This window comes from Pongo abelii, chromosome 9 (assembly GCF_028885655.2).
Source record: "Pongo abelii isolate AG06213 chromosome 9, NHGRI_mPonAbe1-v2.0_pri, whole genome shotgun sequence".
Taxonomy (NCBI): Eukaryota; Metazoa; Chordata; class Mammalia; order Primates; family Hominidae; genus Pongo; species Pongo abelii.
In genome coordinates this window covers 65,878,933-65,903,512 of record NC_071994.2, presented here as the reverse complement: position 1 = coordinate 65,903,512, position 24,580 = coordinate 65,878,933, and the positions used below count along the sequence as shown (strand labels likewise).

At 46.4% G+C, this 24,580-nt stretch overlaps 1 protein-coding gene across 2 annotated transcripts in view; it reads right to left on the bottom strand.

Moving 5' to 3' along the window:
* The window catches only part of GALNT18 (polypeptide N-acetylgalactosaminyltransferase 18), a 350,806-nt gene that overhangs the window by 105,651 nt on the left and 220,575 nt on the right, over positions 1-24,580 (bottom strand). For both annotated transcript variants that reach the window (XM_002822026.5, XM_054524653.2), the window contains exon 4: positions 1,432-1,615. In XM_002822026.5, the coding sequence (XP_002822072.1) occupies positions 1,432-1,615 (184 nt within the window). The remainder of the gene's footprint in view (positions 1-1,431; positions 1,616-24,580) is intronic.

Here is a 24,580-nt window from a genome sequence, read left to right as displayed (position 1 = left end):
CTCGCTTTCCCTTTCTTAGAAGAAAAAAAAAAAATCAAGACTTAAAAAAGAAGAAAAAGAAGAAAGAAACAGATCTGAGGCTCCAGAAGAAGCTTTCACCTTGGGCTTTGATTTTGCTAAATTCTATGTATCAACCTGGAGGAAAAGACAGATGAGAATGGCACAGACTAGGAGGTGAGAACAAACCTACATCCACCAGCCATGCGATGCTGCCTTGGAATGCCAGCTGTGCCACATCCACCCCCCAAAGCGTTTCCCAACCACCCAAGGAGGGGTGGGGCATTTGGGCTTTCCCAAGGAGCCGGGAGGCCCCTGCAGGCACCAGGCGAGTAATGTGTTTGCAGACAGGAATAAGCTTCTCATTAATAATACATTTGGTGTATAATTGTTTATTCAAATCAGCTTGAAATAGTAAGTGTCCCTCTCCTATCCTGGCCATAAATCCAAAGAAAATGCTGTTTAAATAGTCACAAGTGGCAAGCAGGGACTTCAACTATAAAAAATGGCTGTGTTGCAGCCTTAATTTGGGCCTGCTATGGCAGCATCCAGGCCAGGCTGTGTGCACGCCCTGCTGTTCCTTCCTGCTGAAGTGCCCTTGTCTCCCACTCCCCGGGGGTAGAGGTTGGCACTGTGGAGTCTGGGGAGGAGAGCAGACCCCAGTGACAACAGGCATATTGATAAAAGGGTGGCCACCTACTTGCCCCAGCTACTTATGGTCATCGCCAGAGCCTGTGTCTCCCAGGCCCAGGCAAAGTTACACACAGCAGGTGGCCCTGTGCCCTCCAGCCCTGCAGGGAGGTCTGCATCTGCCACTCTATTCCTGGCTGGCTGCAGCCACTGGGGCCTTCTGTCTGGTCCCTTTCCCCCCAGCATCTGAGCAGCTCTGATCAGAGAAAGAAAGATGTTCTTAGACAAATTCACCATAGGGAGAATCTGAGATTACGTGCTACCTCCAACCTGGCAGTGGGAAAGCCCAGGGCACCTGTGACAACATCGGGCAACCTTCCCCCACCTTTGCCCACTTGGTGTTGGACCTGGCTGTGAGGCTGGGCTTCTGCCTCATGTCTGGCCCAGCTCTCCTTTCCTAGGTGTTGGAACCCTGTCCTTAGCCAGGCACTCTCTGCTTTGCCCTTAGCATGTACCCTTCTCCCTGATGACCCTGCCAGCCAGAGTCACATGTGATGTCACCATGCATATTAGGCACTGTGTGCTGACCTGTTGACCCCTGGCTACCCCCTCCCCTCTACCACACCTCGAACCCTAAAGGTCCAGCCTTGTTGCCTGGCTTACTCACACACCTACATCTCACCCATTCCCAGAATTATCTCCTTTCCCTTAGGCTATGACCAAGATCCTAGCATGCTTTGCACTATTGGAGCTGAAACCCCAGATCCCACTGGGATTCCTCCTCCTCTCCCAAGGGGCACTTACCAGCCCACATTGAACTCCACGTGGGCATCAAAGAGTGCCACCACAGGTGCAGTGGCGGCCCTCCAGCCACTGACCCTGGAGCGGATGAGGCCTTCCTGCTTGCTGTGACGCACGACTTTGATGAAGCCTGGCTTCTGGCTATTCACCTTGTCCACATATTCGGTCAGCTTCTCCTTCAGTTCCTCTGTCAGGGAGAAAATGCAGCCTTAGCATGGGAGGGAGGTCAGGAAGCAGAAGGGGCAATCACAACAGTCACTCTTTTAGGGTGAACTGACCCCCAGAGAAAGGCTGGGGGGCCCATTCCCCTCCCTGGGTCTTCTTCAGTGGTCCCCGCAGTGGCCAGCACAGCTCAGTTTTGAAGGGAAAAAATAGATGGGAATATTTCCTGTATTTTCAGTATTTTTCTGAGGTCCAGCAATGCACAGGGTCACATACACCGCACACATGGTCTATTTAATCTTCACAACAAGCCAATGGGAAAATGGTAGCTCAAAAGTGTTTATCAAGTTCTCCAGCATCATGCAGCTTGTGAGTGGCACAGTCCACTTTTAAACCAGGCCTAGTGACCTGAAAAGCCATCATCAGTGCAGCTACCTCCTTCCTAGTGGTCTCCATCTCCATGGGTGCTCCTATAATCCCCAGGGGAAGATCCCTCGGCCAAGACCCCAGCCCAGGATCCACTCTCTGCCTGGATCTCCATCTTTCCAGGAAGTGGATGGCCAGGAGCTGTGCCCATGTGAGTAGCTGGTGTTGGTTTGCTGCCTGTGGTCCTGGACCTGGCTAAGCATTTGATGCCTCTGCTTCTTCATAACTGTAAACCGGGCCTACAGCAATAGAAACAGGCCTCAGAAGCAGCCCCCTGAACCCTCAGCAAGAGAGGGCACAGCCGCTGCATTCATTACATTTTCCATAGCAGCTAAGGCAAGAGCCCATGACAGCCCTCATAGTTGGTTGGACAGGATTCTAAAGTTCCTTTTGAACCAAGCATCCATCCCAAGGTGTGAATTCCCTCTGTCTGCCCTGATGAGTGATCATCCAGCCCCTGCAGTAAAAGGGAAATCCATGCAATCCATTCCTTAGAGGGCCTCTTCAACTATTAGATGTTCTTCCTTCTTCTGACCTCCAAATGCCAGGGTCCCTCAATCTTACATTCATGAGTCCAATGGGACCTATTTTGGAGCCATAGAAGACAGATCAAGTCCCTCTTTCCACATAACAACTGAAACCCATTCTTAAGTCCTTGCTAAGGACTTCTCTAGGTCAAATATCTTCAGTTCCTCCTTGTGTTTCCGCATATTTCATGATTTCAAATTCTCTAATCATGTTGAACTTCCCTCTAATTAAGTTAGTTTTTCTTGAACCCTTTCATATTATGCAGAAGTTGACCTAATACTTCTAAAGTAAACTGGGCTATACAGAATAGAAGAAACAAATCACCTCCCTTAATCTAGAATCTATGCTATTAATATAACCTAAAGTCACAACAACTTTGATTGCTTTTGTCTCAAATTAAGCTTACTGCTAACATATACTTACAAATTATTTTTACATGGTGCTACTAAGTCAGGCCTCCTCCATCCCATCTCTGCGGATGAGGGTGCACGTGCAGGTGCTTGTGTGTGTGTGCACATATGGGTGCCTGCTTTGAGTCAAAACAAAGAATCTTATGTTTACTTTTATTTAATCAGCCTTTCTAAAGATTTCCACTATTTCTTTGGATGTCAAAGTGTTTTTGCCCCCGATTTCATTACCCAATGTCTTTCTTATCCAGCCCTTCTAGGTTTCCAGCTTCTGGAAAAGTGATGAGCATATGGCCTTTCTTGTCATTCAAGTGATCCTTTTAAACAGTGTGACCCCCGTCCTAAGCTAGGGCTGGTGGGGGCTGTCAGTGTCCTCATTCCAGCCTGGAGAAAACTCGACTGACTTCTGGGCTGCCACTGACATGCTGTATATCTCACTGCAGTCCATACGGAAATGACCTCAAGATCTCCAATTGCTACAGCTGCCTGGGGAGGTCACTGTCCCACAAATGTCAGGACGTTGGCCATGGAGCAGCATAACTCAATATGTCTCACACTTACAAGGTCTTCAAGCACCGTTGCCAGGAGGCTTCTTAAAACATTTACTGTTTTATCACTTCCAAGGTCCATTTCTCATATATCCTTTTTGAAAAATTTAAATAGAGCTCATAAAGTCTGATATCTGGGCTTTTGATGGTAGCAGCTAAGTGTTGAGTGCACAGAACTTGGAGTGAGAACTGGGCTAGTACCAAATGGCCTGATACAAATCCCCTCCCTTTCCCATGAAAGGGATACCTGTCCCTTTCTCTCCCTCCTCAACCCTCAGGTGAGACTCCTGCCAATTGACTCTTGCCAATACCTACTGTGACTAAGGTATTGATGGGAGGAGGCTGAGGATGATTGCTATCAAATGGTCTCCTATGAATTTCACCTCTCTGAATTCACATCCTTGTGTGGCTGCCTCACACACTGAGTCTGGGCTGGACCGTGACACAGCAGGACACAGCAGGAGGGACCCTGCGCAAGTTCCAGGCCTTTTGCTTTTGCTTTCTTGCTGCCCTAACTAAGGAAGCTCCAGCCAGCCTCCTCCCCAGCCCAGTCATTTAGGCCACCCCACAAAGGCCCCAGACAGGTGAATGAGGCCCTCGTGGATCCTTCAGCCCCAGTCGGGCCACCAGCTGATTGCAAATGACAGGGAGAGCCATTGTGTAGAGCAGAGACAGGCTGCCCAGTGATCCCAGCCTTTATTGCAGGATTCTGGGCCAATGGATGGTTGCTGATTCACACCATAACTTCTGGAATGGTTTGTTATACACAATGGCTATAATAAACATTGTCTATTGTTCTGGTCTGGTGCTGGGGTTAAAATAAGATTGTGAACTCCTGGTGCACAGGAAATGCAGTCAGAGGAAGAATGAGCTTTGAGGGGTGGCAGTAAGAGATGGAAAGCTTTGCTTCCTACAGGAGCTACTTGCCCCTTTGTACCTGTGAGCTGTTAACACTGAGCTAGAGTAAAGGCTTCTGGTGGACCAGATAGTAAAAAAATTCCATCCCCAGTTAGCTGCATCCCAAACATGTGCTGCTGATTAGAAGAGGGAATTCTCTTAGCGCCGGCCAAACAACTGCTATCCAAAAAAGACAATAAAGAAGAAACAAAATGCCTTGAAATACCCTAGATGATACTGGCTCTGTCTTTGCAAAGTACTTTTACTTAATTAGGTTTTCATGTTTTCTTTCAATCTTTGTTAAGTGCCAAAGCAAGAAAGAACTATCTCAAAAGTACTTCTGTATTGGCTGGAAAACTGTTTTCCAAGACATTGTCCATTGCATATTATATATATTGACTATTAACTATTTTATATACACATAAACACACACACATACATGTTCACATATAATATCTCTCAGAACTTCTTGGTTCCAAAGATTGTGTTTTTGGAGTTGAACTTGTGTTTTTTCTTACAGCCAAACACAAGTACCCAGCCCATCATATTTGCCTTCTCGCTAAGGCTGCCAGGAAGGTCAAAGACAAATATAATGACTGATCACAAAGATTTTATCAGGATTTTTGCTGCCCTATCTTTGCTAAACCTTTGATTTTCTGGTTCAAATTTAAAAGCTGATTGACTTTTACCTTTTATTCCCTATGCAAGCTATCTTTAATTTTTTTTTGAAATTTCTATAAATAACATTTAATAAAGTGTCTTGGTGGGTTAGGACAGGAGTATAATTGTGGAAGGAAAAGGGAAGTTATATTTTGTGCTTGTTTTAATGTGTTGGAGAAAGAGGAGGCAGGGAGTCTGCTTGCTGTGACTCTGCCAGATCTAGAGTCAATGTGGAGCTGTCGATAGCCCATGTTGACAGAGAAATATAATTTGCACCCTGCATGGGGCCAGGTGTCATCCTGCTTATGTTGCTACTTCAGCTCTCTCCTACTGTCCACAAATCCCTGATCTCCTGACATTGGAGGGACCTCTGTAAACCAGCACTATCAGAAGCAGTGATGAAACACCACTTACTCCTGGGAGGACACAGGCCACTCTCCACATCCACACGGGGAGCCTCCTCTCAGGGCCTGCTCAGGGCAGGCTGCTTGCCAGCTCTCATTTCTTCAGACTTAGACGCCAAGGAAACACAGGGGATTCACCAGCCTGGTCAAACAGAGCCCTTCTCCCTTCCTCATCTAACCCTTTCCACTGCTTCTATAAGAAGTGGTTGGCTCCACAACCACTAGCAGGCTGAGCCGGAAGGGTCTGGCATGGAGGCTGTTAATCTGATTTAAGTACTTAATGGGACACTCCGATCTCATGCATAAAGGAAACTAAAGGATCTGAAAGTTGATGCCTAATGGGGCTTTGCTCTTTGGAAGGCAGGTGCACAGGCATTTTGTAAAACTGCCTTCCTATAGGCTTGCTGTGGAGAACCGGGCAGAGCTCCTCATCTCTCCCTCAAGGTTCAGATGAGCATTTCCCACATCTTCTCTAGGTTTTGGGGACATAGAAATGAAGGCAGAGTTCACCCATTCATTCATTCATTCAACAAATATTGAGCACTTACTGATATGATTTGACTCTGTGTCCCCACCCAAATCTCATCTTGAATTGTAATCCCCACATGTTAAGGTGATTGCATCATGGGGGCAGTTTCCCCCATGCTGTTCTCATGATAGTGAGTGAGTTCTCATGAGATCTGATGGTTTAAAAGTGTGGCACTTCCTCTGTCTCTGTCTCTCTCTCTCTCTCTCTCCTGCCACACTGTGAAGAAGGTGACTGTTTCTCCTTCACCTTCTGCCATAATTGTAAGTTTCCTGAGGCCTCCCCAGCCATGTGGAACTGTGAATCAATTAAACCTTTTTTCTTTATAAATTGCCCAGTCCCAGGTAGTTCTTTATAGCAGTGCGAGAATAGACTAACACACTTACTATTGGGTACTGATCTAGTTGCTGTGATTATAACTGTAAACAAGACAGTCTGCAATAGACTGAGTGTTTATTTATTCCCCAAATTGATTATGTTGAAATCCTAACCCCCAATGTGACGGTATTAGCAGGTAGGGCCTCTGGGAGATTAATTAGGTCATGAGGGTGGACCTATTTTATTAGCCTGTTTTTTACTGCTGTAACTAAGAATACCTGACACTGAGTACTTTGTAAAGAACAGAAATTTATTTCTTCACAGTTCTGGAGCCTGGGAAGCCCAAGATCAAGATGCTCGCATTTGGTGTCTGGTGAGGGCCTTCTTGCTGTGTTCTCAAGTGGCAGCAGGCAGAAGGGCAAGGTAGCCTAAAGCTTCAAGAATCCTTTTTTTAAAGAGCCTTAATCTCATGAACAAGGAAGCAGCCCTCATGACTTATTCACCTCTGAAAAGGCCACACCTCTTCATGCTTTCACACTGGTAACACCTAAATTTTGCAGGGGAAATTCTCGAACCACAGCAGCCCTCATAAATGGGATTAGTGCACTTATAAAAGGGGCTCCAGAGAGTGCTTTTTTCCTCTTTCTGCCATGTGAGGATGAGATGTGAGCAATCTGTGACCTGGAAGAGGGCCCTCACCAGGACCCCACCATGCTGACACCCTGATCTCAGACCCCCAGCCTCTGGAACTGAGAGAAATAAATGTCTGTGGTTTATAAGCCACTCAGTCCATGGGACTTTGTTATAGCAGCTCAGACTAAGACACAACCCTTACGGAATTTCCATGCTACTGGATGTTTAAAAGGCATGTGGTAGAAGAGACACAGGAAGAGCATATTGGTCCATTTGTGTAGCTATAAACGAATACCTGAGGCTAGGTAATTTACAAAGAAAAGAGGTTTATTTGGCTTTATAAGAAGTGTAGTGTCAGCATTCACTTCAGGTGAGGGCCTCAGGCTGCTTCCACTCATGGTGGAAGGGGAAGGGGAACCAGGGTGTACAGAGATTACATGGTGAGCAAGGAGGCAAGAGAGAGTGGGGAGGCACCGGGCTCTTTATATCAGCTGTCATGGGAACTAGTAGAGGGAAAACTCACTCATTCTCCCCACCACCCCAGGGAGGGCATTAATCTATTAATGAGGGATCCACTCCCATGACCCAAACGCCTCCCATTAGGCCCCACCTCCACTATTGGGGATCAAATTTTTTTTTTTTTTTTTTTTTTTGAGACGGAGTCTCGCTCTGTTGCCCAGGATGGAGTGCAGTGGTGCGATCTCAGCTCACTGCAAGCTCCGCCTCCCGGGTTCATGCCATTCTCCTGCCTCAGCCTCCCCAGCAGCTGGGACTACAGGCGCCCACCACCACATCCAGCTAATTTTTGTATTTTTAGTAGAGATGGGGTTTCACCATATTAGCCAGGATGGTCTCGCTCTCCTGACCTTGTGATCCACCCGCCTCGGCCTCCCAAAGTGCTGGGATTACAGGTGTGAGCCACCATGCCCGGCCTATTGGGGATCAAATTTTAACATGAGATTTGGAGGGGACAAACATCCAAATTACAGCAGAAAGGGAGAGTAAGCAGGAAATGCTGTGGAGTTACCATCTACAGAAGTAGTTGTCAATCAATTAGGGGGAGGAATTGGGGCATGAATACCCCATGGGTGAGCTGAATTGTATCCCCTTAAATTCATATGCTGAAATCTTAAACCCTAATACCTCTGAATGAGACCTTATTTAGAAATAGGGTCATTGCAGATATAATTAGTTAAGATGAGATCATACAGGAGTGGCATAGGATCCTAATCCAGTATGACTGGTATTCTTAACAAAAGAGTAGATCTGGATGCAGACTGAGGGAGGAAGTCATGTGAAGAGGAAGGCAGAGACTGGAGTGATGCATCTCTAAACCAAGGCCTGCCAAAGATGGCCAGCAAAGCACCAGAAGCTAGGAGAGGGGCATGCAACAGATTCCCCCTCATAGTCCTGCTGGCACCTTGATTTCAGACTTCTAGCCTCCAGAAGTATGAGACAATGTCTGTTGGTTAAGCCACCCAGATGGTGATACTTTCATTACAACAGACATAGGAAATGAGTATAACCCAGCTTCCTCACTTATCAGGTGGGATGACATTGCAGAGTCTCCAAGTCTCCTGGTGGTTCCCAGGATGATAGAGTCCAGGTCCCCACAGCAGTACCATGTTCATTGATGCCCATGGTATTAGCTTTCTTCTCTTCTGTCTCCCATCCCCACTTCCTCATCAGTTTTCCAGGGTCATCTACCAGATAAATGACTTGGCCCCAAATCTTGTCTCAGGATCTCCCTGGCTTCTGGGAAAGCCAAACTAAGACAGTTGTACATTCCAAGTCACCATGGGCCCCACCAATTGCTTCACACTTGCCTGGTTCTTGGAAGCATTTAAATTTTCAACTCTTGACCTATACGCATAATGTGTATGGATGTGTGTATGATGGCTTAAATTCAAAATATTGACCCTATTTCTCTCTTCTCTCAATCTCTGCATTAATTGGATAAAAGAAAAAACAGTAAATATAGTATACTATCCATTATTCTAAAGTATTTGGTATATGTTATCTCATTTAATCATTTCAACAACCCTAGGATATGCTCCTATTATTATCGTTCTATTTTGAAGACAAGGAAATTAAGGCACAAAGTGATCCAGGTAGCAAGTTGTGGAGACAGGATTTAAATCCAACTAGGCTGTCCCCAGAGTCCATACTCTCCACCTCTATACTCTATCCTGCCTCCCAAGAATAAGAAACTGGCCTGCATAAGAATCAGCTTGTTTAAATCACAGGCTCCTGAGTACCATCCCACCAAACAGTCTGATTCAATAGACCTGGGGTGGGACCAGAGAATCTGAATTTCAAACAAGACTCTCCCGGTGAGATTCTGATGGAGAGGCCAACCTTAGTTACAACTGAAATAAAAAGGTGGGCTTTATAACAGAGTAGAAAAAGGCACCTCCTGCCGAATATGTGTGGTTCCAGCCCTTAACAGAAGGACATAAACGCAGTCTAAAAACGGCTCCCTCATACCTGTGCAGGTAGTTTTACTCTTCATTCTTCCAAACCCACTGGCTCCATCTTGCTGCCCTCAGTTGAGTGTCCTTCCCTTTCCAGCTGCTTTTCGTTTCTCTACAGGGCCATCTTTGGGTCTGATGTTTTGGACTGTCCCCTGTCATTTCCCAGCTGCCTTCTGCAGAGGCCACAGCTTTGTGTCCCACTCCGGCCACACTCCTCCTTCCTAGCTCAGTGCTGTTCCTCAAAGCCCAGCCTGTATTATAGCTTTGCCACCCCAACCCTCCAGTTGCCCAGGAGGGGAGTGTGAACACCCCACCCACGCCCCCACTAATCCACCTCCCACTGACAAATGCAATTAATTGCTTGTCTCCAATGGCGCTAATTTAAAGATTAAAAGTGTGTTTATTCCTTTTTAAGTGAAAAGTGGCTTGTCTTCTTCAGATCAGAAGATTAACTGGCTTTCCTCTGAAGCCATTTAAGGCCATTGAAACACAAATGCTATGTCAACACATTTTAAAAGAGAGATTATTTATAAGGATGCAATGGTTGTCAAACCTAGCTGATCATCCACATCACATCACATGGGAAGCTAAAAATTAAATAAAGACAGATGTCACTGTCCCCACCTCCATGGAGAATCTGGAGTGGGGGCTCAGGACTCAGATGGTCCTGCTGATGAATGATGGTGAGCCTGGCTTGGGCAGCTGGGATCAAGGAGAGCTCCGGGCAGCATTGCTATGTGTATTTCTCTGTCTTGAAGATTACTCCAGACAAGCTTTCAAACCCTGGGCAGTTTACAAATGCTTTCCCCGAGGTTCATTCTTATGTCTGCTACACTTAACAGCTGCACTTCTGTCCAGCTCATTTAATAGCTGCACTTCTTCAAAGTCGATTGATACTAAAGGAGATTTGGAATGGCCTTAAATAGTTCCCTTACTCAGGCTACAGGGTTCAGGCACACAGTGTTACAATCTTCCTGGGAAGCTGCAAACATTAATTCAGCCTTATCAAGTTACAGAAAGTCCCAGATTTACCACCTAATAGGCCCCACCCATCTGTTTTAAAGTCTACTCTTTGGTGTCACAGTAGGGCATTCGTGGCCACCAAAACCCACAAGGAATATGCACTCTAAACTCAGCGGGGTCTCCAAAGCCAGGCTCTCAAAACCCACAAACACCTTCTTATCAGTGCCAAAATGGCTTATTCTCCCTAAGATGTTATATCTTGTAAAAAATGGTCAAAACTGGTTTCTGAAGATAACTGTGGCAGGTTCTAGAAAAATGTTTACCTGGCCAGTTAGGAATGTGTTGTGTTCTAACCAAAGTTTAACACAGTCTCCCTTTCTTCCTCTCTCTCTCGAATTAAGACAAAATAAAACAAACAAAACACCTTAAGTTCTAATGTTTGCCACTGCCTGTGCTATAAATGCTTCCACCATTGCTGATTTCAGGCTACCAGCCTGACGCCACTGAGTCTGAGCTGGGAAGAGACGTGCAGAGTCGGGTGAGGATGTGCACGATGAGCTCGGCTAGTCCAGGTCAGCCCCAGCGCTGGTCTAATGCTCAGGGCCAAAAGGCTGCGGTTCTGTGGCCCTTCCCCTACACCACGTAATGTGCACCGTGCTCAGCACTTCAAATCAATCCATCCTTTATTCATTCACTCAACAATGATATATTATGCACATATGATGTGCACCACTTAAGAGCCTCACCTCGTTACCACCCTGCAAACAATATTTATAGCTAATGCTTATTTATTTAATTTATCAAGTGCTAGGGACTGTTCTAAACCTGCTTCATATATTACTCATTCAGAACTCTCAGCAACCATAATGCTACTCAAGGTAGGTAGGTAGCATGACTATTTCTGTTCCATAGATTAGGAAACACAGCCCAGAGAGGCTAAAGGATTTGCTCGGTGTCACAGAGCTAGAAGATGGCAGAGCTGAAAAGCAAACCCAGGCAACCTGAAGATAATAACCTCATTATTATCTTCAAATGGCAAATGGGAAAAATCAAAGATGAGAGACTTTAAAGAACATATTCCAAGTAACACAGAAGGTAAGGAAGGAGCAGGATTCGAACTCAGGCCTGCCTGCCTCTGAAGACTTGGCTCTTTTCCAGTCTGTCCAGCAGCCTTCTGAAGGAGTCAGCTTTGTAGGCTCAACAGAAGCTCTTCCCCTAGGGCCATAACTCCGTGCTCTCTATTTGTCCACCTTGAGTAATTTAGCAGGTGGGAATGAGAATAATGAACTAATAGAAGTCAGTGTCTTTGCTGACTAAATGACCTTGGCAAAGGGCCAGCTCGCCTTTGTACTTCCTGGGGCTGTGTGAGGAGGAAACTCCTGTAAAGTAAAGGTGGGGCAATGGACCAAACACTGTGAAACTACTTACAGAGCAGGAACTACTCCTGCTACTCTGAGGAGGGTATGCAGCAGGAATCACAGGACTTATTAAAAATGCCATGATAGGTGACTGATGTCAGCCGTGTCCAGGCGGGAGTGGACGCTGCTCCAGCCCCAGCTCCTCCAGCTTAGGAGTACTGAGAAGAGTCCTCCCATGAGCTTCTAGGGAGGGCGTGCCAAGAACTCAAAGCCTTGGGAATTGCTGGCAGATAGTGTTTAATAGCAGGTGATATCAGAGCTGAGAACGAGCTGTGTGGACGTCCCACTGTGCAAAGGGAATCCCAGGAGGCCCAGGTCCAGGTCCTCCTACCCTATGTGTGAGCACTCAGGAAGGTCCAGTGCCCTTAGCAGTTAAGCCAGAGGCCAACTTGAATTTTGGTGCTGGCTTCTCCTTTTGTGCAAGGCTTAGAGTTTAGAGTGCTGCCGAACTCAAAAATTTGATGATCCTAAAATCTCATGATTGAGAGCCCAAGAGTTTATGATTCTGAATCCAAAATTTTAAAATTCTGAAATTTTTAGTCTCTGATTCTTAAATACTAACTCCCAGGATTCTGAGATCCCATGAGTCTAAGCTCCTGTAAATGCCAGAGTAATCACTCTAGGCTGTGCTCACCACCATCCTACTCCCAGTCCCCACCACCAATTGTTGATGGCTTACAAGGTTAAACATCCTGGTCCAGCCTTCTCTGCAAGACTGTGTGCTCGTCATTTTCCCAAATGCACTAAGCTCAGTCATGCCAGAGTGCCCTTGCACTACCTGCTACCTCCACCTGGAACATTCTTCTCGCCTCCCCTGTCCCAGCTCAGCTTCTATAGGAAGCTTTTCCTCACCTGCAGCTCTAGAAGGGGATGGGTTTTTCCTTGGGGCACAGACACAGGGGACTAGAAAACATACACCAGGCAACCAGTGAGGGCCAACCTCAGGCCCTGAGCTCCAGCTCCTTCCAGGGCAGCTCCGAGCATCCTCTGGGGGAAGAGTTAAGGCTCCCACAGGCTGTATGTCAGCTCCATACTTCTGCAAATCACTGCTCCTCAGGCTGTGTGACCAGGAGCCTCAGCCTGGCTGATTCACGACTCAGGAGACCCAGCGGGCTTCACACATGTATTTACACCTAGCCTGATCTTGTCAGTAGGGAGGTGGAAGGCCCTTTTTCTCTGCTTCAGAACACCTTCCAGCAATGTATTCTCAAAGGGAGGGGTCCCATGAAGGACCAGTGACAAAGCAGAACCCAAGTGTTCTCCTGGCCTTCCCGTTTTTATTTCTTTATTGAAATATGTCAAGTAGAACAGTAGGAACAGAGGCTTAGGGAGAGATGGACCTCAATTTAATCCCCAGCTCTGCCATTTACCGTGACTTTGGGCACAAGACTTAAACTCTCTGAGCCTCAGTTCTCTCTTCTACCTCTTTGGGTCGCTGTGGAAATCCACAAGACAATGCCTGGCATGTTGTGAATGCTTCACAGCTGGTGCCATTACCTACTCATCAGTCTGAACTCCTTTGCTCCCTTCCTCCTTTCCAAAGGAAGGTCCCTAGGCTGGGTGCAAGCTCTCACCCTCTGTCCTGCATTTCTGAGAAAGCCAGCCCTGCAGCAAACTGCCCTGGGACTTCCCCAGGTGCAGGACACAGTTGCTGCTCTTCAAGGGCCACTTACCACCTAGCCACTCCGATTCAATTTCCAACCCCTTCCCATCTCAACCTGCATCTATTTATTTAACAACCCCTTAACAGTGATTTCTATGTGCAGAGTACTCCTAAGATCTTTATTTGTATTGCCACTTAGCCCTTATGATCACTTTATTAGGTAAGTACTACTAGTAACCCATTTTATAGATGAGAAAACTGAGGCATGGTTAAATAATTAGCAAGTGGTAGAGTCCACATTCTAAGTTCAGCACTTTGGCTCCAAATTCCATGCTCTTAATACATTTTCTGTCTATGGGACCAAGGGCAAGAGGGTGCATTTAATGAGCATCCACCCAGGCTTTGTGCTAGGCCCTTAACAAATGTCTTGCCAGCCTCACTTTCTGATTTAAGGCAGATGAAAAAATAAAGGAAGGCTAATGCTATCTTTTTTCTCATTCACTGCAATCCCCTGAGGCAGGAACCTTTATACTCTTAGGCCCATCTTACAAATGCGCAAAATGAGGCTAGGAAGAGGGGGCCAGGGTATTTATATATTGATCCCAGCAGTCATTGGTTAAGGACTGCTCCAGGGGCAGGTTAAGTTCCAGAACATCCAGCCTGTCCTGTGCAAGGCAGAGCAACCTTCCAGGGCTTTGAAGAAAGCCCCCAGATAAAGAGAAGCAGGCATCTGGGCAACTGGAAGTGCTGTGCACACCTAAGAGGTAAGGTCGGAGCCACACCCCAGCCCTGACAGATCTGCTACGCCGAGCCTGGCACGTGGCAGAGGTGCCACAGGCGTGTGTTTCGTTTTCATAAACATGCATTGCAAGAATGAATGAGTGCATGAGTCATGTCTTGGCTCAATGCTTTCTAATGACCAACATTTATACTCCTCCAGGAAGACTTTAGTACTGTTTTTCTTTGGTTTCCTCTGCCCTTTGGCCCTGTATCCCTCATTGTGCATTGAATGTTCCACTGGACTGTGAGCTCCTTAAGGAGGGACCTACGGTTTTACCCTTCTCTGTATCCAGAGAGCCCAGCCGGAGCCTGGCATTCAGTAGAGGTTTATTGACTACATGGATTCATGGCACATGGGACAGAAATCCTCATATAAAGCTTTTGAGGACCTCTCTGGAAAATACCCAGAAAAAAGCTGATGGGCCCGCTGGTAAGCCTCAGAACTACCTTGGAGTTAAAGAGTCACCATTTAGCCTGTAATCCCAGCACTTTGGGAGGCCGAGGCAGGCAGATCACCTGAGGTCGGGAGTTCAAGACCAGCCTGACCAACACGGAGAAACCCCGTCTCTACTAAAAATACAAAATTAGCCGGGCGTGGTGGCGCACGCCTGTAATCCCAGCTACTCAGGAGGCTGAGGCAGGAGAATCGCTTGAACCTGGGAGGCGGAGGTCGTGGTAAGCCGAGATCGCGCCATCGCACTCCAGCCTGGGCAACAAAAGCGAAACTCCTTCTCAAAAAGAAAAAAGAAAAAAAGTCACTGTTTATGTGGAACCTTCTTTCTGAAGTTTTTAGCACTTGGCACAGGTTCTGACACAAGGTGAACATGGGCTCACCAGGTTTGTTTCACACACAATCCCCATTCAATCCTTTTGGGACTCTGTAAGTTCAACAGCATTACAGCCATTTTTTTAAATTTTATTTTTAATTATTATGGATACTATAGCCATTCTAACATAAGGAAATGGAGGCTCAGCAATGCTAAGATTTTTTCCTAAAGTCATATAGCTAAGGAACAGTAGGCTCCATCCCAGGGATCATGGGGCAGGTCAGTCAGACTTTGCCATCTTTCCTCCTAAAGGTCCATGCCGACCTTTCTTAGAACCTCTGCATGCTCAGTCCCCTGGAGGGTCGCTGAAACCAACAGTAGAAAGCGTAGGAAGGCAGGGCAGGGCATGTCCAGACAATGGGAGCAGGCAGTTCAGCAGCAAAGTGGGTGGGGCCGACCCTCAGTTTGGGGACGCCCAGCCTCAGACTTGAAACAGCACCCATGGGGTCTGGGTGTGGGGTGGGCCAGCACTGCCCCCCAGGACAAAACCTTTCTTATCAGCCCTGGGGTTGCTGATGGGACTGGAAGGGATTGGTATTGAGGGAGACTCTTAAATCCAGGCTTTGGTCCCAGGTGGGCCACTGTCCATGTTCCTGGGCTCCTAAGTGGGCTGAGTTTACTAACTGCTTGAGTCTGGTTAGGCTGCTGCTAGATCCCAAATGTAGAAAAACAAATGACTTCTGGAAACCTTGTGTATTTTTCTGTTTGTTTGTTTGTTTGCTTTTAAGCACAGAGTCTAAGGCTAAAGGCATGCCCTTGCCAGCTTTCAGCATGAACTGCCAACATCAGCCTGTTTCTAGGCCCTGGCCCAGGCCATGTGAGCTTCCTTGCTCTCCTTGCATATGCTTTTCTCTTCCTTTAAAGCCATCAAAGGCAGAGACCCGGGTCCTTGAAATGCTATCAGAATGCCAGACATGGGCTGCCAGTAGAGGAACATCAACAGCTAGCTCAGAGACACCAGGACAGGTGGGAAGGACAACCTTGCCCAGGAGCTGCCCTCCAAAGACTGCCAAAGACTATCAGCCCATCTTCTCACTGTGCCTTTCAGCATTATTGATTTTTTCCAGATCGCTCTATTTCAGGAACATACATCATCATAGTCCTCTCATGAGATTTACTTTAGAAAACTCAAGAAATATTACTTCACTGATAGACATGCCCCCAAATATCAAAAATATTGCTCCTTCTCACTTCATGTCCTGTTTGTGTTCCTTTCATTCATGTGTTCAACTGGCGGATATTTACTAAGCACTGGGTGTGCGGCAGGCCTGATGCTAAGTGGTGGAGAAGGGGAGTAAGTCAGTATCCACCTCTTAAGAAACTCACAGTTTAGTGGGAAGAAAGAATTAAACCAGTAACTTGAATGCATTGAAATATGTTCTAAAAGTGGTTGTCACAAGGTGCTATGAAAATACAGTGCAGGATGTGACAACCTCTGCAGGGGGTTCAGGGCAAGTTTTACAGAATGTTATTTGCATTTGTCTCAATGGATGGATGAAGGGGCTTTCCTAGGAGGATAAAGGGGGCATTAAAAAACCATCACAGCTAGAAAAACAGAATGCATAAAGGCTAGAAGCATGAATGTGCATGGCATGCTTGGGAAGGAGTAACAGATGTGGGCTATGGCTGAGTGTAGGAATACGAATTCAATTTGGGAGAGGAGGTTGGATAAGTGAGTGGTAGAGAGATTGTGAGGGTCTTAGAAGATGGGCCAAAAAACATTAGGAAGTCATAAGGAAGCTTTGTTTGGATTCCTCCCACCTAAAGGTCTCCAAGAGATGAACTGAAATGTCAGGAAGAACTTTTCATCAATTTTTTAATTAAAAACTCTACTGTAGCAGCAGAAGGAACTGGCCCACTCTAGAAACCTAAGGAGGTGAGGTTTTTGTTTTATGTTGTTTCCCCCCAAATAACACAAGTCATGGGCTCCTCACTAAGCTCCAAGCCTCAATCATGGCCTCACTAGGTCTCTAACAAGGGCCCTGGCCCATTGCTCAAGACAGCATCCAGGACAGGGATAGATGCAATTAGAGGTGGTACCGACAGGCTGGGTCTGGTCCTCTGCCCTGATTCTTGATCCCTTCCTGACTACATCCTGGCTTTCCCTGGCACTGTAATGGGTTCCTCACTTCCCCTGAACATTTTGAGTTAGAGTAGCCAGGCCTGATACTCTCACCATGGAAATGACTCATAGACCACCCAGGTGAGAGGCTGGGCTGGCTCAGCCAGGGAGCAGGGTCTGACATGCTGTTAGGGACCCAGTCTGAAGACAACTCAGCACACAGACTCAGCCCTGCAGTATTAGGCAGAGTTGATCTCCAGCTTCAGAACTGGCGTTATCATCTTTCCTGAATATTCATTCACTCATTCAGCAAAAATGTGGATGACACAGTGCCAGGCTGCCATCCTTAAGTAAGGTTCAGGCCCTGTCAACCTGGGCCTTGTGAGGTTCCACAGTTGGAATGTTGGGCACGGCTGGGGTCCCCATGCCTCTATGACAAGTTTACAATGCTGCTGGCCCAAGAGAGCCACAGAGGACAGCCTGGTGATTGGTAATGAAGTGATTGTGTCCAACCAGGAGCAGAGGAGCCAAGAGGAAACAGGAAGAAGGAAAGGAGACAGGTGGCCTTGGCCTGCTTCAGTGCCCACTGTGTGGTAGGGCCTGTGCTTCGTCTGCATCAGCTCATTTAATCTGCATATGTAGCAGGGCCTGTGCTAGGGGCTTCACCCACATTTGCTCATTTAGTCTTCACAATGATCCCATGACATGGGGAAACTGAGACCCAGAGCCTATAAGGATGGTGAGGAGGCAATGTCAGGGATCTCAGGGAGCTTTAGGTGTTCCTGCGTGAGGCAAGGGCCAATTGATGTGTGGCAAATAGAAGTGGCCACTGCACTTGAAGGGGAGGTGAATGAACCTAAAAAACTACTTTCAACAAGGTATCTCCCTGCAGAGTAGAGGGAATGATGCAAAGAAAAGAGAGAAGGAAGGAGGCCCAGTGGGAGAAAGACCAGCAGGACAGAAACAGGCAGCAGAGCCGAAATGAAGAAAGGGGACCTCACTCTGGATGAAGGAAGATGGCACGAAGGATGGAGAGCAGGCTCTGAAACGCTGGGGAAACAGGAAGGGAAAGCTAGACCTTCTGTAGGCAAAGCACACTGGCCATGACCGCGATGCAAATGTCAACTAATTAAAAAGAGACTCTCAGAACCAGTGGGCACAAGGACAGCTGTTCCTGGCTACTGCCAAGTGGTGGAGATGGGGAGGGGAGAGGGAGGGGGGACACAGCCAGGTGCGAGAGGTGCCACTTTCCTGGGGTACAGCTGAGCCTTACCCAGCAACAACCACTTCCCTCTGTTGTTGATCCCCATGGGGCTGAACAGTCCCACAGAGTTAGAGAGAAAAGTCTTTAAAGTCTGGGCAGGAAACCGAGGAACTCGGATAGCTGCGTGATACATTCACCGCTTTTTTCTCACCGAATTTGAAGGAGCAAAGAACTGGCACGACAGCGGCTGGGTCTGTCAGTGGTGTTCGCAAACAGTGTTTGGCTTTCTCGATCCTGGCCTGGGATCCACAAGAGACGGATCAAAAAGGGCAACATTTCGAGAGGTGAGGAAGAGAGAGTTTGCTTAGAGATTAAATGATGTCATCAGCAGTGGGGAGGGGGAGGAGAAATGCCTGAAACGGGTTACTATGGAGAGCTGCAGGGACGATGGAGAAAGAATTCACGTGTGGGAGGTACCGATGAGTCAGACGAGGAAACTATCCAGATGGGAGCTGAAAACAAAACTTCCCTCCTCAGAAGTCTACATAGCAACACGGACAGCTTGGTAACAAACAAAGAAAATGGAAGCCAAGCGTGGGGATGATCTCACAGCAATTGCAAAAATTTGCACACGGGACTCCAGTCTGGGGCAATAGTGTGGTTGGGGGCAGCAGGGATTAACACCACCTAATCTAAGGGTGAAAGTGTTTGGTGAGGTCAAAAGGGAAGAAGAACAGAGGTGAGAGCTCTGGATCTCTAATCTGCAGTTGGCGCTCTAACCAGATGGAGGGAGAGAGAGGCTGTATTTCTGGCCGGCACTGCAGCATCAGTGGGGAGGCAAATAGGAAGGGTCTTGGCTGCCAGAGGAAAGGCTTTCATTCCAGTCAAAGCAGGGTGCTTGACAACTTGCTGAGCTAACAACTTCCTCTCCCAGTGGCTGGAGAGAATGATGCCATGGTTCTCTCCCCTGTGCATCTTGGGGGTCTCTGAGAGTCAGAGGAAACCTAGGAGTCTTTTCCTGTGAACAAATGCACCCCCATGGCAAATGTGTGCAGACACACACACACCTACATACACAGACCCCCTTTTGCCTTTTTCGGGGTATTTAGGAGGTCTTCAGAGACCATCCATGGTTCTGCCAGGACTCTGCAGGCAGGCTCTATTCAAAGCCTTTTGGTATTCTGGGCTTATCAACTCCTATCACCCACAAAGAACTGAGTGGTGAAGTGGAGTGTTGGGAACTGTAAGGGAAATGCCCGTGTCTTTTCACAGTGCCTGCTTGAGAGAGAAGGGGAGGCCAGGTATTCACAGAGCCTGGGTTTTAGTAGACAGATGTCAAAGAGTGAATGGGAAAGAAATCTGTGGATTGTAGGCTTTGGGAGGAGGTTCTCGAAACCAAAATTCTGCTTGTATAACCAGTGATGATCCAAAGCAGGAAGAAAAAGGGAGGAAACCCAGAATAATTAGGACCTGGAGAACTCTTGAGGACTTTTTTTTTTTTTTTTTTTTTTTGAGACGGGGTTCACTCTGTTGCCTAAGCTGGAGTGCAATGGCACCATCTCAGCTCACTGCAACTTCCACCTCCCCGGTTCAAGTGATTCTCATGCCTCAGCCTCCCAAGTAGCTGGGACTACAGGCACCCACCTGCCACCATGCCCGGATAATTGTTTTTGTATTTTTAGTAGAGACGGAGTTTCATCATGTTGGCCAGGCTGTTCTTGAACTCCTGGGCTCAAGTGATCCACCTGCTTCAGCCTCTGAAAGTGCTGGGATTACAGGCATGAGGCACCACACCCAGCCCACAAGGGCTTATATTTTTAAAAGGGCATAGAAAGAAAATAGAAAGGAGATTCAAAACTGCAGTTGATTGGGTTCTGTAAGAACAGAGTTAAGAAGATGAGCAAGAAGGGTCCACTGACTGGGGCCAATGGCATATTGTATGAGATGCCAGAGAGAAAGTGCAGCCCCTCAGCTTCCATTCAGCTGCTTGCATCCATGCCTGGGAGACTAACGTGCGATTTGAAGGGAAGAGGAAGGAAATTAACATTTATTAAATAACTGCTATGTTCCCTCACTAAAGTGCTTCACACATTATAGGCATTATTTAATCTTCAAAACAACCCTGAGAGGAGCTATTGGTATTTGCATTTTATAGATGAGAAAACTGGGATGTTAAGCAACGTGTTAAAGATTGCATACTTAATAAGTAGCAGAGGCTTGATTCAAATCTGTAAATGTCTTTTTCCAAAGTGTGTTCCTTCTGTGTCCACTGCCTCTCTGTCTAAATCTTAGAGGTCCTAGGATAAACCTGTGCTCTGGGCATTACTACCTTGGGCTAGCTCTGCCTGAGCTCACTGGGTAGCTGGTAAAGTAGAGGAAAGGGTTAAATAGTCACCATAGGAAACACTGGCTGTGAGGCAGCAAGCACTTTCTAAGCACTTTTCACTAGTTCATTTACTCCTCTCAACAAGCTTATAGGAAAGAGCCTTTAATCCCCACTCTTTTAAAGATGAGAAAACCAAATTCAGAGGCTTTATGGTAAGTCACCAGCTCATAAGTGGCAGAACCAGGATATGAACTCAGGCAGTCGGGCTTCAGCTCTGGGCAATTAACTACTCTGCTAAAAATGAACACAAACAGAGTGCCTGACTGATCCCAAGAAGCTCCAGTTTCCCAGCCCAGGTGACCACAACACAGGACATTGGGTTATCACTGAACTAATAGGAAGTTTTGATATGGAGAAGAAAAGGTTGGAAAACCAGATGGATGCATGGGATTTTAACCCAATGAGAGGAAAATGATTATTTATGCTATAGACAATGGGCCTTAACTCAAGCATAGGCAAGATTTCTTAAGAGCGGAAGAACAATGTCCCAGGCACATGAAAACAGCATGTACAAGTATCCTGAAAATGGACAGAGGGAGGTGCTTAAGAGAAGCTGAAGGAAGCCTCTGCAGCCAGGGCAGAGGATAGCAGGTGCATAGGAGTGAGATGGAGCTGGAGCTGAAGGGAAGGTGGAGCCAACCCTAAAGAAAGGGCCTGATATGGACAAACATGCTCCCCCAAAATTCATCTGTTGAAAGTCTACTCTTGCAATGCGGTAGTAATAGAAGGTGAGACCTTTGAGAGGTAGTTAGAATTCATGAGGTCATGAATGGGATTAGTGCCCTTATAAGAGTCATGAGAGAGCTTCTTCTGTCTCTCTTTCTCTCTCCATCATGTGAAGATATGAGAAGGTGCTTTCTGCAACAGGGAAGAGGACCCTCACCACACCCTGACTATGCTGGCACCCTGATCACAGAACCTCCAGTACTTTGAGAAACAGATGTCTGTTGTTAAGCCACCCAGTCTATTGTAGTTTGTTATAGTAGCCCAAAGTAAGACCCTGAAAGCCATCTTTAAGAGGTTCACCTTTATTCAAAGAGCAAGGATCAAGATTGAAAAGGGTGGGTTTTGAGTGCCTGTGTCAAAAAATGGTGATTCTTCAGCCCAGCATAGTTTTTATCAGAACAAGTCAATAAATACATCACATTTTTTTAACAGGCTAGGGCTGCAGGTCAGGAACACATGTAAACAACAACAACAGCAAGAATGACTACAAACAGTAACGATATAAAACTTTGAGAGTCAGTGCAGTATAATGGTTAAATGGACAGATTTTGAGGGCTTCACTAACAGGGTTTAAATCTCAACCCCACTTACAATGTATGCACTTGGACAATTTATTCTGCCTCACTGGGTGTATGATTTATGTTATAAATTACGAACAATAATAGAACAACTCACCGAGTTATTAAAGAGTTAATGCAGGTAAAGCTTTTAGAAGAGTGCCCGGCAGGTACTGAATACTCAATAGGTGCTAGCTCTTAGTATTGCAAGTAACATTTATTGAGCACTTACTATATGTTAAGTATATAGCAATAAAGATTTTACATGCATTATCCAATTTAATGATTGTGGTGGTTATATACACAGGTTTTTAAAATATTTTTATCTTCAAAAATGAAGCTTTATTTCTATTTAATTGAGTGTGGGCTGGATTTAGTTACCTGCTCCTAAAAAATAGAATATGGCAGCAGTGGAAGTGGTGATATGTCACTTCTGAGACTAAACCATAAAAACCATTCCAGCTTGGACACTCTCTCTTGGATCACTCACTATGGAGGAAGCCAGCTGCCATGTCATGAGAAAAGATCCACACAGATCATCCAGCCCCAGTCAAGCCTTCTGATGACTGCAGCCCTAACCAACATCTTTACTACAACCTCATGATCCAAACCCACCCAGCTGACACGCCTGGATTCCTGACACTCAAAATTGTGTGCAGTAACATGCATTTGTTGCTTTAACCTGTTAAGACTGGTATAATTTGTTACATGGCAATAGATGCAATAGATAGCTAACACAATGATCATTAGACAAAGTGTTCCTTCATATCCTTGAGGAAGGTTGCAAACTCAAAATGTGAGTAATCAAGGACTGTGGCAAACCAGAGAATGTATGCCCTGTCTAACGAAGGTGTCTTTCTTTTTTCTGGCTGCTACAACAGAATACCATGGACTGAGTGACTTAAGAACAACAGAAATTTATTTCTCGCAGTTCTGAAGGCTGGGGAGTTCTAGATCAAGATGCCAGCAGATCCAGTGTCTGGCGAGGGCACTCTTCCTGGCTCATCAACCACTGTCTTCTTGCTGTGTCCTCACATGGCAAAAGAGGCAAAGGAGCTCTCTAGGGTTCCTTTCACTTTGTTTCCATTCTTAAATATGCTTCTCACTCCCAGCTTTGATGTCACCAGGAAAGTCTGTGCTGTCCCCAGGCTAATCCTGTCTCGACTCTAATTGGCTGGATGGTGATGGAGTTGGTGTCTAGCTCTTGTTCCATTTCCTGCCAATCTCTTTCTATTGGGACCATGCTATGAGTATGCACCACTGAGTTACTGATCTAAAGAGTGTTAAATTTTCCCAACTGTGAACAGAATTGATTCTAGTGCCAGGAGCAGGGCTAAGTGCCCCGATCTTCAATGGCTGAGGGTCGGCCTGGGCAGGAATGTAGGCAGTGCTTGGATACGGGACACAGGAGGGCAGTAGTGAGACGAGACCAGGGGAAGACTGGATTCCAATCATGGAGGACACAAAACGCCAGGCTAGAGTCTCTCAAAGGGTCTCCATCTGACCCACTGCAGGTCCCCAAACCCCATTCTGTCAGGAAAAAGGATGCTTCTGGATCTGCAAACCCAGAAGAGAATCAGGAAATCATGATGTGTTCAACCTCAGACATTCCAGGTCTGAGAGTTCAGAGCATAGAAAATTTATCTCCTTTCCTAAATGGGGAATCAACAAATCAACACACAAACTCATGATCAGCCTCCTGGAGGTAGCCAGTAAATGTGATCCTTCACAAGGACTTAGGCTATTGTGTGACTTCAGCTCTGATGAGCTCACTGCATGATTTGCTGCTGGGCAGCATGGTTGAGCTGGCCTGTTCCCAGCACTCGATCCTAGAGGCTCACGCCTTGGCCCCACTGCCCTGCCTCCTGTAATGCATGCAGATGCTGAGGGGGCCATTCCGAGTACCCCTTTGACATTCTGAGCATACACTCATCTTCTAGGAACAAGGATACTGGGATTCCTCTACTAGGGAATAGCCCCTTCTGTTGCTCTGATCAAACATTTCACTTTCGCATATTTAATATTATCATTCAAAGTCATAAACAAGAAGGGCCAGGTTGCTGTGTATACAGTACACAATGCACATTCGGCAAACTTTTACTTAGAACCTTAGAATGTCTGTGTGCCAGGCTCTGTTCTAAACATTAAAGAGACACAGTCCCTTGTCTCAAAGAGTTCCTAGCCAAAGGGAAGGCAGATACAACAATAGATCCATAAGCTCCATTCTAAATGGTGAGTGCTACCATAGAGGTGTGTACAAATAGCTAAGGGAATTCCCAACAACTAACTCTTGTTGAGAGTAAGGAAGGGCTTTACAGAAGCACTGGCATTTTGGCTGGGCCTTAAGGAATAAAGAAAAGTTTGCCAAGTGGACAAAGGTGAGACAAATCCTTCTAGTTAGAGGAATAGTATGTACCAAAGCAAGAAGAGATGAAGTAGGCTTACATATTATTAGGTGAATTCAAGGTAATCACAGACGGCTGGCACAGAATTCTTCACATAAAGGCAGAAAGGCTAGAAAGCAAATAGTAAGGCACCAGAAGAATCACGCAATCATGGTTTATTTTCTATCACCTTGGGAACGCTACCCTTCAGAGTGTTTATAGAACAGAGATTGTCTTAAACGATCCAGCCTGGTGGAAT